Source organism: Panthera uncia (assembly GCF_023721935.1).
Source record: "Panthera uncia isolate 11264 chromosome C1 unlocalized genomic scaffold, Puncia_PCG_1.0 HiC_scaffold_3, whole genome shotgun sequence".
NCBI classification, from domain to species: domain Eukaryota; kingdom Metazoa; phylum Chordata; class Mammalia; order Carnivora; family Felidae; genus Panthera; species Panthera uncia.
Genome location: NW_026057584.1, coordinates 47,141,642 through 47,157,655, shown reverse-complemented (window position 1 = coordinate 47,157,655; position 16,014 = coordinate 47,141,642). Strand labels below are relative to the sequence as shown.

At 36.4% G+C, this 16,014-nt stretch overlaps 1 protein-coding gene across 1 annotated transcript in view; it reads left to right on the top strand.

Moving 5' to 3' along the window:
- The window catches only part of ITGAV (integrin subunit alpha V), a 97,646-nt gene that overhangs the window by 57,105 nt on the left and 24,527 nt on the right, over window positions 1-16,014 (top strand). The window contains exons 8-16 of the mRNA XM_049615373.1: window positions 532-576; window positions 1,365-1,408; window positions 1,498-1,554; window positions 3,863-3,915; window positions 4,270-4,472; window positions 9,284-9,475; window positions 11,580-11,625; window positions 12,980-13,087; window positions 14,839-14,897. Of these exons, the coding sequence (XP_049471330.1) occupies window positions 532-576; window positions 1,365-1,408; window positions 1,498-1,554; window positions 3,863-3,915; window positions 4,270-4,472; window positions 9,284-9,475; window positions 11,580-11,625; window positions 12,980-13,087; window positions 14,839-14,897 (807 nt within the window). The remainder of the gene's footprint in view (window positions 1-531; window positions 577-1,364; window positions 1,409-1,497; window positions 1,555-3,862; window positions 3,916-4,269; window positions 4,473-9,283; window positions 9,476-11,579; window positions 11,626-12,979; window positions 13,088-14,838; window positions 14,898-16,014) is intronic.

The following is a 16,014-nucleotide window of genomic DNA, read 5'->3' as shown; positions in this document are numbered from 1 at the left end:
GAGTGAGACCGAGCAAGGGAGGAGCGTGGGGCGGGGGAGGAGAGAATCCCAAGCAGGCTCTGTGTTGTCAGCACAGAGCTTGGTGTGGAGCTTGATCTCACAAATCATGAGATCATGACCTGAGCCGAAACCAAGAGTCAGATGCTTAACCAACTGAGCCATTCAGGAGCCCCACATATAACTTTTGACTCCCCCAAAATCTGATAGCCTACTGTTGACTGGAAGCCTTAGTAATGACATAGTGAATTAAGACATATTTTGTATGTCATGTGTATTATATACTGTATTCTTACAACAAAGTAAGCTAGAGAAAAGAAAATGTTAAGAAAACCATAAGGAAAAGAATATACATTTACAGTACTGCACTATATTTATTGAAAAAAACCTGTGTATTAGTGTACCTGTGTAGCTCAAACCCATTGTTCAAGGGTCAGTCCTTCTTGAAAATATTTTCAAGGGAAGCCTACTCAGCAAGTATGCCATAGGTGACTGTGCCTTGATGGAGTTTCACATTTTGTTCTTCCTATTCAGGTTATTCCGTGGCTGTTGGAGATTTCAATGGTGATGGCATCGATGGTATGATGCACTTGAATTATATTTACCCCTTCTTAAAAAATATAGACTAAACATTCAAAACAGGTGACATTGAAAAACCTCAGCAGTTAAAGGGTTTTCAAACCATTGTTATAGAATGTAACAGAAATGGGGACATGTTAGTACATTGATGTAAGGTTGGTCTACATTAAACTTTCTCTGCAGCTGCTGAAAGTTGAACCAGCCAGTTGCTGAGTGCCCCTGTGTTTTCCCCCATCCACTCCTTTCCCGCCCTTGGCGTTTCAGTTTTTCTTCAGCTCCTTCCTTCTTGCATTTCAGCAGATTTGGTCCTCTTGGAGGGTCTTAGTTCCTTCTTCCTGTAGACATAACTTGTAACTTTCTGGGCTCTGTATATAAGATTGTTACCTCATCCTCTGTCTGTCCATCCATCTCCCTTCAGAGCTCAATTTATGAATCACAGACTTCACCTGATTTTGACCACATTTCGGTGTCACTGCTTTCCTTTGTTCTTAGGTCACTTGATCTTAGCTGTTCTCTTTTTAATAAGATTACAAATTCCTGAGGGCACACATGCATTTCTTTGAGGGTTCTCAAGAATCTTTCTGTATTTTGTAAGGATTTGATCTTGTTAAAAATTACTATGGTCATTTATTATGGAGTACCATTAAAGAATTTTTGTTGTTGTTGTTTTCTACTGAAATAACAAAACAGAACTTAAAGCTTTCTGAGATATCCATTTCCTCCTGCAATTTTCAGTATTGGTCTTGAATATGAGTTATTATGTTTTGTTTTGTTTTGTTTTGTTTCAGACTTTGTTTCAGGCGTTCCAAGAGCAGCAAGGACTTTGGGAATGGTAGGAAAATTAAAAGGAATCTAAAAAAAAAATCTCTAGGTTATCTTATATTTTACTATATTTCATATGCTTTTGTTTTTCCTCCACAGGTTTATATTTATGATGGGAAAAACATGTCCTCCTTACACAATTTTACTGGTGAGCAGGTATGCTTTTAAAATGTTTTTTTTTTTTTTTCCCCACATCAGCATTTTGTAACAATGTCTTAAAACTTTTCTTGTAAGTATCATAATGGTTTACATTGAATATGTAATGAATATTGGTTTAATATTCAATGTTGTAAATGTAAAATAGGCTTTAAAGAATTCACCTTTGTTTCAACCAGAGTAATTTGTGTAAACAAAGCCTTTTGTAATTGCACATGATGGCTTGTTTTTTAAGGAAATCCACAAACTGCACACATACATGTCAAAAACACAAAACCACAAAAACTTCCTTTTTCTTTGCTGATGACATTAAATTCTCCTTTAAGGAATGATCTATGCCCTTTCATTTTTTTTTTTTTTTTCGATGCAAAACGAAGCATGGCACAGATGTGTATGTTATATATGTCATCAGTAAACTTCATTTGTAGTTCAAGAAATAAAACATTCTTCAGTTAAAAAGTAGTACTATTAGGCACTAGACATTCTCTGCAGGTACAGGCATTTTATAACATTTTGTTTCGTATATCTCAGAGAATTCAATGCCAAGTTAGTAATGGCAAAGGAAAAATCAGTAGCTACAGAAAAAATAATTATATCCCAGGTGGCAGATCTGGGATTCAAGCCCACTTCTTATTCAGTAGAGATTTTTGGGCTTTGCAAGAGGATTGATAGGATGAGGAAGTAGACTTTCAGCCCCCAGAAACCTCATCCCACGTGTAGCGGTCAGTGTTGGTTCACAGCACGGAACAAACGTCCCGCAGTTGACAGCCCATTAGAGTCGTGGCAGGGGGTGGTTATCCCTTTGTGAGGTTTTGACTTCTTGACCTCAAGCACCTTCTCCTGTCAGATGCCTGTGTATGTCTCTGGATCACGTACACAGTCCATGATGCTTTCTTTATTGCTGTGGGGCGGGAGGAACATGGGCTTTGCTTTAGGACAGACCTGGGCTCTTCATTCTCAGTCTTAACTGCATTGGACAAGGTATATGCCACTGTAAATCTGGTGGGTCATTTGTAAAAATAGGGGTACTGGTAACTTTCTTATGGGGTTGTAGTAACAAATCAAAACATTTTAATCCTAGTGCCCAGGAAAAAACTTGTCTAAGTAAATGCCCTTTCTTTACACTTTCAGGCCAAGCGCCTTGCAAGGTTAAGACCCCAAAATAGTATTCTCTTAAATTGCACTGTAAATACAATACATTTTATTACACATGCTCTGGTCTTGCAATTGGATACAGACTGCACCTTTCATTTTCTTCACTTATACTCTGTCAACCCAAAATAGATGATGCAGGAATCTCCCATATCATTCCTTCCTGATATCTCCACCAGTCAAAATTTGGAAGCTTTTGCTAACTTTCCTGTCTGTGGTTTGTTGACTCATTCCTCACCTTAGTTCATCTTTAAAATGTCATCTCTCCTAGTTTTGCTTTGCATGTTGGGCTGTGTTTAGAACTTTTCTTTTCAGGTTTATTTCCAGCCAGTCTGCTCTGTCTGTGATGTCTAGCAGTCTTCTGTAGTGGAGGAAAGGACATTCCTTCTCCCTTCACATAATCCTGTAATAAACCCAAAACTAGTTGTACTGTGTATAACTCAAAAGCAAAGCTATTGGCAAGTAATCAGATGAGATGTGAGACAAGAACAAAGTCATTCCAATATCTTTCTAAACAGTAATTTCTTGAGAGTAGCAGTGGTCACATAGGGAGAGCCAGTTATGATCTATTAATAATTATTATCTATTATCTTTACTGCATAGACTCCCACTGATAACTTCTTGGGCTCAATTAAAACTTCTGTCTGTGACTATCTTTCTGATGGTGTATGTATGACATTTTTGGGGCAGTGGAGAAGAAGGGTGATAATAGGTTAGGCCTGGGAAGGAGCATTAGTTATGCTTAGACTTAGGGTAGAATAAACAAAAGAGAAGAAATTTATTTATTATTTATTTTTTAATTTTAATGTTTACTTTTGAGAGAGAGAGAGAGTGCGTGCATGTGCACGCATGAGCAGAGGAGGGGCAGAGAGAGGAAGACACAGAATCCGAAGCAGGCTCCAGGCTCCACGCTGTCAGCACAGAGCCTGACACTGGGCTCAAACTCACAAACTGTGAGGTCATGACCTGAGCCAAAGTCAGACGCTTAACCGACTGAGCCACCCAGGTGCCCCCAAAAGAGAAGAAATTTAGATTGAAACTATGTGCAGAGAGAAAAAAAAAAAAACCTTTTCCGTTTGATTAAATATACAATAAATATTAACTGTCAAAGCTAGTTGGATGAAAGTAAACATTTCATTTTCTTTTTGTTATCCAGATGGCTGCATATTTTGGATTTTCTGTCGCTGCCACTGACATTAATGGGGATGAGTAAGTTTAAAAAGATGTTTCCAGAAACAGTTTTCCTCTCATGTTTATGAATGCTTTGCCAAAATTAAACATTTTTTCTTCTGTTTCTTTGTCCCCTTTCTAATCTGTTTCTCGTGAATATGAGAAAACCTCCATGATGTTCATAATTTCTTTCAGTAGCTTTTATGATATGAAGGAATAAAGTAATTTTTATGAATTACTCATTGTTTCTTAAAAGAGTTGAAGGAAGATTTGAATTTGAAATGATTTTTTGCTTCAGTTTGGTTATGAGAGATGTGGAAAGAGGGAAATTGAGTTTTTTATTAACAGGTGGAATTTGATCTTGCGTTGGTGAAAGAGGTTCTGCTCTTTTAGTTACGCAGATGTGTTTATTGGAGCCCCTCTCTTCATGGATCGTGGCTCAGATGGCAAACTCCAAGAGGTGGGACAGGTTTCAGTGTCCCTGCAAAGACCTTCAGGAGACTTCCAGACGACCAAGCTGAATGGGTTTGAGGTCTTTGCGAGGTTCGGCAGTGCCATAGCACCTTTGGGGGATCTGGACCAGGATGGCTTCAATGGTAAGATCAACAAAGTTCAGTAATTGTGGGTCCATAATTTTCTGTGTCTACCTGGAAAAGTCTTGTACCTTCCTCTGTGGTTGTTCATACGAGCAAACCTCCTTCCTGGAAGGAAGCACTGGATTGATAGTGACTCCAGGTTAAACGACAGTTGCTCTTCTTCCTTAAAAATCTGAGCAAACTTTAAAAAAAATTATTCTCATAAGTTATTATTCATACAGCCTCAAATTAGAATTTTGGAATGGTTAAATTCTGAAGGAAATTTGCATTCCCAGGGAGCCCAGAGTAAGCTGGTGATTTGTTGTCTCTGTCCTGCTTAGCAGCAGTGCCCTCTACTGTCCATTTGGATACAAATGTAAAAAATGCACCCAGGCACATTGTCAAGGCAATGTGGATTCTAATTGCATCCCTTAGAGGTACGATTTGCCTTTAATATTTTTAAAGCCATAACTTTGTTGTGGCTATTTGAGAAGTTCTGAGAGTTCTGAAGGATGTTATAACTCCCTTCTTGAGGGCAAGTAAAAAATAAAAGCTCATTGTTTTATAATAGTCCCATTTAATAATTTCTTTATTTTTTTTTAAGTTTATTTATATATAGAGAGAGAACATGTGTGCACATGGGCATGTGTGAGAATGGGACAGGGGAAGAGGGAGAGGGAGAAAGAATCCCAAGCAGGCTCCACGCCGTCAGCTCCGAGCCCAAAATAAGGCTCTATCTCACAAACCGTGAGATCATGACCCGAGCTGAAATCAAGAGTTGGTTGCTTAACCAACTGAGCCATCCAGGCACTCCAATATCTGTAGATATCTTTAAAAATCAAAGTGGCTTTTAACTTAGAGTAAAATATAGATTATAAGTTATCAAGATTTAAAAAAAAATTTTTTTTAATGTTTATTTATTTTTGAGACAACGTGAGAGACAGAGTGCAAGCAGCAGAGGGGCAGACAGAGAGAGACCCAGAATCTGAAGCGGGCTCCAGCCTCTGAGCTGTCAGCCCAGAGTCCGACATGGGGCTCAAACTCACAAACCGTGAGATTCATGACCTGAGCTGAAATTGGACGCTTAACTGACTGAGTCACTCAGGCGCCCCTTAAAAAAAGAAATACTGGTACAAAACTCTCAGAAAGTTGAACTTTTGGTTTTTTGAATAATCGATCATATATAGGGATATGCCCCTTAAAATTTAAAGTTATAAGTTAAAGAGAAAACTTCAAAAATACAGTTGAATTTTATATCTTCCAAGTTGTGGTGGAAAAAGAAAACACCTTTTAGGCTTCAAGACTACTCTACTCCTACCTCATGGATAGTTCTGTGTCATGACTGGGAGTGTCATTTCTAACCTTAGCTCTAGATGTTTTCAGTGTTAGTAAGAACTGTTCACAGAAACATCTTGCTGCCTAAAATAGAGTCCTAAAGATTTGTACTACCAAGAGAACTTAAATCAAAGGAACTCTGGTATAAAGTTTAAAATAGAACTTGAAAAGAATACTGTAGAACAGAGCAAGCTATTACTTATTGATAGCAAAACGACTTAGAAAACACAGGGCCAAATTTGAGGTTCTGCCTTGCTATAGCAGGGCCGCTGTCTCTGGGGTTTCGGGGAGAGCCTGGCATGTTTGCCATCACCTTGTCTTAAGGGTATTCCAGCCACTTTAAAGGAAGTTTCCTCAGTATTATGATCTGGCCAACAGCTCATTCCATTTTCTATGTTTTTATCAAACTGTTACCAGTGAATACAATAATTATAAACAACAGATAAAAAATAATGAAGTTTTACAGAGATTTGACAAACAGATTTTACTTCTAGAAATGGATACCAGAAAGGATGATTTTGTTCTCCCCAAGTTTCTCCTGGAGTCTTATTGCCTCAAATAGTGGCTTGTGAATGATGGTATCTTGAGTGGAAAATGATCTGATCTGTATTTATGCAACTATTTATATATACTTACAGTTTATATTATCTATATTTTATATATATAATATGAACTGTTAGTTATAACCTGGATCTTTTCTTTGTGTAAGCCTGATGACATTAACCCTTTGTTAAGCTGTTCATCCTATATTCCCCCATTTCTACCTACACCCACTATGAAAACCTTAGGTATCATTAAGAGGGACACTGAAAACAAAACAGTGAAGTTATGTTTTGTATATGTTATGTATAAGGTGCAGTTTTTGTCAATACTCCTCCAGAAAGAGGGGAAGAAAACACAGAGCAACTAAAATGATTAAAGGAAGAAATCAGTTGTGTGAAAAAGTAGGGCTTTCCAGACTGGACAGATGCCAGCCAAGAAAACAAGAAGATAATTAGGATATATAAAATAATGAGAAGTTTGGAAAAGTTAAAGATAATTTTTGTTAAATGGTTTTTCAACACTAGAGTTGTCTTCTGTTGGGAAATTATATTTTGATAAATATATATTTAAAAAAAATTTTTTTGACGTTTACTCATTTTTGAGAGACAGAGACAGAGCATGTGTGGGGAGGGGCAGAGAGAGAGGGAGACACAGAATCTGAAGCAGGCTTCAGGCTCCGAGTTGTCAGCACAGAGCCCAACACGGGGCTCGAACTTACAAGCCGTGAGATCATGACCTGAGCTAAAGTCGGACGCTCAACCAACTGAGCCACCCAGGTGCTTTGATAAATGCGTTCTTAATGCCTGTGTCAATTTAGAAGTTATGCCTACCTTTGAAACTTAAAAAAGAGAAAAGAAGGACTCTTATATAATTTAAATACTACTGTTTTTTTGAAGAATAACAAATTCTTAGTTGGTCCTTACTGCACACCATGCCCTATTCCAAGTGCTAAAAATGACAGGATAAATTAGAGCCCATCCATGTCCTTAAGGAATTTAGCATCAATAGGGGCAACTTTTATGTAAACATTAGAAGGCAATCATCACCGTGTTTGGGATAATGCTGGGCATAATGCTCTTACATTAAAGATAAATGATCAAGGTCTCTGGTGTCTCAGGAGATGCAGCATCACGGAGGCTGGAAGCAGTTTGTGTATGGGAAGGTATAATTGAGGCAGTTTGGAATGACTGGCGCATAGTGGCTGTCACAGGCAAGATGGACACATCCTTGCTCTTGTGAAGCCTATGTTTCATGGAAGACCCACAAAGTAAATACATAATGGGGGGAATTCAGGTAGTGATAAAGGCTGTGGGTTAAAACAAAAAAGGCAGGTTAACGTGATAGTGCCTAGACAGTGTCAGTGAGAAGGGAGAGTGCATGACTCTGTTGTCAGGGAAAAAGAACCTCTCTGATACGATGACATTTGATCTATGATTTGGATAAACAGAAGGAGCAGAGCTTGAAAACCCTGGAGCAAGAGCTGTTAAGGCACAGGGAGCAGCAAGTGTAAATCCAAAGATGGGTACTAGCTTGGTGTGTTTAAGGAACAGAGGAAAAGGTCAGGATTGATAGGAAGGGTGAGTGAGGGCTAGAACTGGGGTGGTAGGGGAGGGTGGGGAGCACTGGTGGAATGACTACACAAATCAGGTAGTGTTTAAATGCTTTGGGAAATGAAGGATTTTAAGAACGAAGGTGGCATATTAACCTTTGGCCGTTTTGAGGAGAGTAGATTTTAGGGGCAAGAACAGAAGTGGGAGCCACTCAGGCTGCTTTAGGGCTCCAGGGAAAGGATGAGAATGGCTTGTCTAGGATGCTACCAGCAGAGACAGGGAAGTGAGCATATTTGTAATGTATTTCAGAGTTTCAAAAGGTTATAGTGACCATTTTTCTCTCTGTTTTCTTTTTTGGAAGAATTTCAAACTTCTTATTTGCTTGTGTTATCTTAATATAAGTTGAGCAAGGTGGAGATGAAGTCATAACTTTCAAATTTCTGAGCCAGACTGCAGTTTCAAAAAACAAAAACCATGCCCACCTAAATTAGAGTCTTGAGAGCTGGAATGAACCTTAGATGAATCTTTTGACGTGTCCCCTCCCTTCCATTTTAAGGATGAAGTATTTTGAGGTCCAGAAAGGTTAAGTGATTTGTTCAAGGTCATACCCAGAATATCTGGCTCCAAGTTAATGTCATTTTGACATAGTTTTGCTTGAATCTCCTTGAATTAGATCATTGCTTTGGAATAAAGAGTATTCTGCTAAACTTTGAATCAGTATTTATTGTGGTAAGTGGGTTGTATGAATACAGGTTTCGCCCTGCTGTCTGAAAGTGGAGCCTTCCCATGAAAACTTTCATTAGCAGAAGTGGTATTCAAGCAAAGAAGCAATTATCATTAATGTGATGTATATGGAAAATTTTTCCAAACCCCCCAAATTTCTCAGACCCAAAAAGTAACCACTCTCAGGGTTTTGTGATACCTTAGGACACATCTTGCTAATGGATGCAAAGAATAAGTTGAGATAAAGCATAGATGCTCACAGGCACCATTGAGCACTACAGGCAGCTTGATGCTGAGAAGTGGGCTGTGGTTCCCAGGGAAGGAGCTCAGGGTGCGCCTCCTGCTGCTGGGGAGCAGCAACTCTTAGAACGGTTCATTGTAAAACAAACGCTGAATGCTAGTTTTGCTTTTCTTTGTAAAAGCGAAGCCTCTTCAGATTTTTTTCAGTTGGCAAAAACAGGTAGTAATGTAGTTCTTCCCTAAAAGCAAAGTGCTGTAAGGGGAACTTTTGAAAGGAAGATAACTGCATTAAGATCTTTGCCATATAAATAGTAACACTAAGACTTCCCTCTCTCTGCCCTTGTTCTCCTCCTCTCCTTTCCTTCTCCCTTCCTCCTCCTCCTCCTTCTCTTCCTTCTTGTTTCTCTCCAAACTCCCCCCCCCCTTCCTTCCTCCCCACAGATATTGCCATTGCTGCTCCCTATGGGGGCGAAGATAAAAAAGGAATTGTTTATATTTTCAATGGAAGATTAACAGGCTTGAATGCAGTACCGTCTCAAATCCTTGAAGGGAAGTGGGCTGCTCGAAGCATGCCACCAAGCTTTGGCTATTCAATGAAAGGAGCCACGGATATAGACAGAAATGGATATCCAGGTGCTTTCCTAGAAATACATACAATTTCTTAGGTTGTTCAGTCCTAATAGCGAATAGTTTGTTACTGCTCTCTTGATTTACGTCATAAGTTATTTCAGTTCAATACTTCAGTTATTGTTCATACCCCTGCTATGTACTTTAAGGCACTGTTCTCATCACCGAAGGGGATATGAGACAAAGACAGCTGTATTTCCTGGGAGCTTCCAATATAAAACATATACTCTGAGTTTCTTCTTTTGTTGTCCTGAACTCTGTAATGAAATCTCAGACAAAACTTTGAATGTTCATTCTAGCATTTTAAATGTCTCCTGTATTTTTTAATCATCTAACATTTTTATGGACTTGACTAATCATTGTGATTGTTAAAAGATACATTATCTCATTTAATTCTCCCAGTAAGGCTGGTGAAGCATATAGGCTAGCTTAGGTTGTTATTATGCCATTTTTATGGATGAGAAAAGATTGAGAAAGGTAATTTGCCTGAGGTTGCCTTTTGGTTTGAACCAGGACAGGAACAGAGGCCTTTTTCTAGCAGTTATATACTTGGAGTATTATAACGGATCTGGTCATAATGGGTCCATTCTTTAAATGAGATATAATGCAGAAGATTTGGTTTACCTTTATTATTGAAACAGTTCGTATGAGCCCAATATACAAGTGTGTTGAAGTGCTTTTGGAAATAGGACAGGAATGTGATTCTTGTCTGTTACTGTTATTTCAGGAGATTTTTTGGTTATAAATGCAATATATTTGTTATAGAACTTTTAGAAAATACAGCAAAGCATATCTTTCAATCATTTTTCCAATGCGTTCATATATAGTTCTTTAACAAAACAGAATTATACTTTAGGCACTGTTAATAGCATATTTTTTTATTCACTCAAAGTATCAGAAATGTTTCCCCATATTGCTAATTATTCTTCTAAATATGAATTATATTTTTCCCATTCTATCAAATGTCTGTATCAGATCTTACTTAAGTTTATTTTGGGGCATTTAATCCCATTCCCTCAAAAAGAAGGTTTTGCAGCTCTTTTTAAGCATTCACCAGAATGAGCAATCATTTACCCACATGGGTGCCTACACTGAGGGTCATCTGTTGTTTTTGTAAAAATAATATTAAACTATATGATAGGTAGAAATGTTACTTTGTTCTACTTTATAGTTTTTAATTATCAGGGAGGGTAAGCATTTTTGTTTATATGTATTTACTTTTGTGAATTCCCTTTTTACTTTTTTTTTTTGCTCTGTTTCTATTGGGATGTTGTTTTCCTTTCTTTTTTTTTTTCCTTAGGACAGTGTCTTAAATATTGTGGATAGTAACCCCTTAACACACACACACACACACACACACACACACACACACACACATCTCAGTTTGTCGTATTTGCTTTTTGGACATAAAGAAGTTCTTAATTTTTAGGTAATCCAATCTACCCATCTTTATGGTTCCTTATGTACTTGTCTGCTTAGAAAGGGTTTCCTCAGATTTACCTTGGGTATATTGTGAAATAGAGCTCTTATTTCATATTTTCTTAATCACGAACCCATTGTACCAGCTGCGTATAAAATTTAATGCATTCTGTTCTTGTTAATTTGAATGCTATCTGCTGTCCTTCTAAGTATTCTATGTATATGTAATGTGCTTTGTTTTGTTTTGTTTTTGTAACAAAGGGAAAAATTTATAATGAAATTTAGACTTGTAATGAAACTTTGCAATGAAATTGTAAAATCCACAGGCACTTATAAAACTTTTTCCTTTGAGCGGTATATGCATTTGGGTGATATACACTTCCTTATTATTGCTAATTTTTATAAAGTACCCTTTAAAAAGATTCTCATTTTTACAAAGTATCCATTAAAAATATTCTTGTCTCCCTGGATGAAAGATTAGTTTTATGTGGAGTGTATGCCATTTGATACCTTATTTAGAGTTTTCATATGTTATTGCCTTTGAGATACTATCTTACAACCATTTAATGAAGAATAGTTTTGAGACTATGTCTAAATCTTTATCACATGCACTGAAAGTTTTATAGAATGGTATATGAATTTAAAAAATTATTATTATTATTATTTACATGTTTTTCTACTCTCTTTTAAGACTTAATTGTAGGAGCTTTTGGTGTAGATAGAGCTGTATTATACAGGTGAGCACGTTTCCATATCCTGTAATATAGGAATATTACCACTGTTTGAATTTCAGTTTAATTTTCTTGAAGTAATGATAAAATTTGTTCTTTCTAGTCAAGCCTTGCTCAGTCAGCATTTATACAAGGAAATCCCAAAGCAGAAGAAGGTGTAGATTTTTTTATTTAGAAACGCATTCAGAATTTTCTCTTTGTTGTTTAAATTATGTTCAAAGATGTTCTTCAGTGTTTTAAATCTCTCTTTAAAATTTATATGAGTTTACATTTTCCTCTAAAAGGCAAGAAGTTAACTTGATGTTTATGCCACAGCATTCTGTGACCACAGGGCAGTATGTAATGACTTCCCAAATCAATATTTTTATTAGAGCAATATATATAAATCCACATAACCTGTATTTCTCAGCTTCATCCATATTCTCAGTTATTCTCTATATTTAATCAACTCCTCATGCTTTAGACTGTCATCTGGCATCCCAAGTAGATGAAGATGCTTACACTTTTATGGGCTATGTTTATACATGCCAGAATAACTAACCTGAGTTCTGTGTAATGGAATTTATGTTGGGTCAACTTGATTGTGGCTCTTGGGGCCACGTGTGCCCAATCATTTATCATGACTGAGTAGGCACAGTGCCGTGAGCCTACTATATTTTTATACAGGGCTTAAACCTGTACATCTGAACTTTGGAAAACTATTTATTTTAATTTATTATTTCAGTTTTTAAAATTGCTATTAAAAGGTAATACATATAGTAAAATGCATGTAGTAAAAACTCAATCAGAAAGGACATAAACAAAAATAACATACTTCCTTTCACGCCAGTTACTAGTTTATCAGTATACCCTACCAGAATTATTCTGTGCATTAAAAAATTATGTGTATGTGTTTGCGTATGCATCCTTTGTACATGGTGGGTTTTTTTCCTGTCATATAAAAATTATATTGGATATATCTTAGAGATCATCTCGTATCCACACAGATGGATTTATGTCACTCATTTCCCCTACTGTATTGCATTGTGTTAGGTAGATACCCCACAACGTGGTTAACCATTCTGCTTTCGTGGACTGAGTTCAGATAGGATGGCCACTTGTCCCGCTTTGCCTGGAACTGCGGGATTTACCAGGATGTGGGACTGTCAGCGCTAAAGTCAGGATGGTCTTCAGCAAACAGGGACAGTTTGTCATTCTGTGTTTAGATTGTTTTTATTCCTTTTGCTGTTATAAACAATGCTTTAGAAAACGTTGTTATATATACAAAAAATGTAAACCTAAAATGCTTAGATCAATCTAATATTGTAAATAACTTTTTGCTTTCTTTTCTTTTTCTTTCTTTCTTTTTTTTTTAAACCAGGGCCAGACCAGTTATAACTGTAAATGCTGGCCTTGAAGTGTACCCTAGCATTTTAAATCAAGACAATAAAACCTGCCCATTGCCTGGGACAGATCTCAAAGTTTCCTGGTAAGGGCATTAGTTTAATAATATTTACTATTGTGATTATTGGTACAGTCATTATGAAAACAATTGAAAATGAAGGGGGGGCTGAAATATTGCAGAACAGTTTCTATGTGTATTACTCTCTTTTCATAGATTGGATTATAGAAATGTTGTTCCAGAGTAGATATGTAGAAGGCTCTAAAAATATGCTACAAACTACTATAAACTTCATTAAAAAAAATGATGCATGCTCAATGAATATATTCAAAAAGACGAAAAAGCTAATTAGATCTCAGAACTCATTATTTGATTCTAAACAGACCCATGAACATTTTTATTTTTAAAGGAGATGATCTTTTCCAGATTTAATATCTGTGAATAGTTGTATGAAAAATACATTATTTAATTATTATTATGAAATATTATTAAATGTTAAATATTAAATCTATAAGTAGTATATTACCAATATAATATTCTTCTTGTTCTTCTTGTTCTTCTACTTGTCCCCTAGTTTCTAAAGAAAAATATAATTTTTTGTAAGTTTAATATTGGAATTCTTCTCTAGTCCAGTGTTTCTCAAGCCTTCATTATTTGTACTCTATTTTCTGCTAGTGTATGATTTTTGCTATACTTTCATTCTACCTGTATTTATAATTAAAAGAATTTTTTTCTTTAAATCAATTCATGTTTTACTTAAAAATATTTAAAAATAATATGGAGAAACCCCAGTACCTTTCTCATACATGTCAAAATAAATATAAAATTAAAAGAAAAACCTTGGCCCATATACTAGTAAAATCACCAAGAGTACCTCACTTTGGGTAACACTGTTCTTTAAGTTCCTTGGTTACTCAAAAATCAAAGAACTTTTACAGATGCAGTGAGGAATGATTAGAAGCTGGGAAAATTTTACTTCTAAGAGGCTAATGAAAAAATAATTCTGATTTTGTTTTCAAATTATTATAGTTATTAGAAAACATTTTTCAAAATTTTATTTCTTTCATTGGATTGCATTAAAATTTAGTAACATTTTATCTTATATTGATTGGCAGTGAAGTTTTCAAGATTTTAGCTTTAAGTTTTATGGCCTTCCTCACTCACCCTGCCTGCCCCTGTGAAATTGCTAGTAATATATTTAAAAGTATGCTAATAACTGTAAAGCTTTGAATATACTAACCAGAGCAGTAGCTTTTGTATCTTTTTGGTTATGGCACATTGTATGAAATACATTTTGCGTCATAATCCAGTAAATACATGTGTGTAATTAAAACAAAAGTTCCATGAAATCTTACCCTTCAGTCAGTTTTATTTATTTGATTTATTTTTTTAAGATATTGGTTGACACAACCCACTGAACTGATTTCATGACCCATTAAGAAATCATGAAGAACACTGTTCTAGAGGAGCTTTCTAATTAAAGGAAGCTTGGTGGGGGCTTTTAAAAAAAAATGAGATTATTTTATGTCTGGCCCATCCTTTCTCTCACTTAGATTTATCAACAGGTTCTATAAACTTGAGAGGAGGTTCAAAGATTCTTTTTTTTTTTTGAAATGAAGATACCATGAAAGGAAAGGTGCTTAAATTACTGAAGGATGAGTTAGGACATTCTGTGTATTTTGTGTTTCATGTTTCAAGAATGTTATTGTGACATGAAGAAAGATACAAAAGGCTTCACTATATAAACTGTGCATTAGAAATACGAGATTTGGGGGTGATACTCAGCAATGTGTTTAAACTGGATTACAGGATTTGTATGTATTTTTATTTCTCTACAGTTTTAATGTCAAGTTCTGCTTAAAGGCAGATGGCAAAGGAGCACTTCCCACGAAAATTAGTAAGTATTCTATGGAAAAATTACAGAATGATTCTGCATATACAGCACTTAAAAATGTTTCAGGATATTTGAATAGTTACTCAAATAGTTGTTATCGTTGTTCTTTATTTGAATATGTATGCTTAAAGGCACCTAGCATTGCAACATGATTACCTTGTTGACTCTTAATTCATATATAAATACATATTTATTTGTTGACATTGTGAACAGAATAGCCCATTGAATGGTAAAGATGGCCTTCAGAAAGTTAAACACTTACCAATGAGAGATAAATGAATTCTAGGGGAAATAGGTATCATTGTTTATAAATAGATGATCTACTGAAAAGTTCATATTTTATGTCTCAGAGAAACCCCCAGCAATCTAAGCAGCAGAAATGCTTTAGATATAGTGGAAGACGGAGAAAAAGTTTGGGCCATCCAATTTACCTACATGGCAAATTCCTAACTTGACTCTTCCTTTCCAACATATGGTTTATATGGTCCAGAGAGCAAGGCAGGAGAGCTAAGTAATTGTAGCCAAGATTGGTCATTGTTAGTGACAAGTGCTCAGAAGCCACCGCAAAGCAGAGGAAGAGGACTGAGTTTGCTGGGTGTGTGTGTGTGCATGGAAGTTCACATAGAGTGGCAAGGTGGGGTCCCTGGAAGATGACTAAAGACCTGTAGGGAATGTCTGGAGGGGTATTTTGCACAGAGGAAATGGCAATTTCAAGAGGCCTGAGGCAAGAGCATGCTTAGTGTGTTTGAGAGACACAAGGAGAGTGGTGTGGGTGGGTAGAACAGAATTGGAAGCAAAATCACCCTGCGTTTTAACCCAAAGTTAACATGAGGTTCAACATTTAGAGAAACTTAGAAACTTGGTTTTGACGTTGAAGAAACTACTTAAAGAAGAGCTGAATCTTAGAAGGAAGTCACCCTAATACCGTGCTTCAGACTATTGGTTGCATGTTTGCTTTAATAGAATTCTTGATCTAGTTAACTATATTAGGTCACCTGCTTCACGAGGGACATATTTATCTGACAGTCTGATATGGCAGCTTCATTAAAAGTAGTAGTTGCATGGGGCGCCTGGGTGGCGCAGTCGGTTAAGCGTCCGACTTCAGCCAGGTCACGATCTC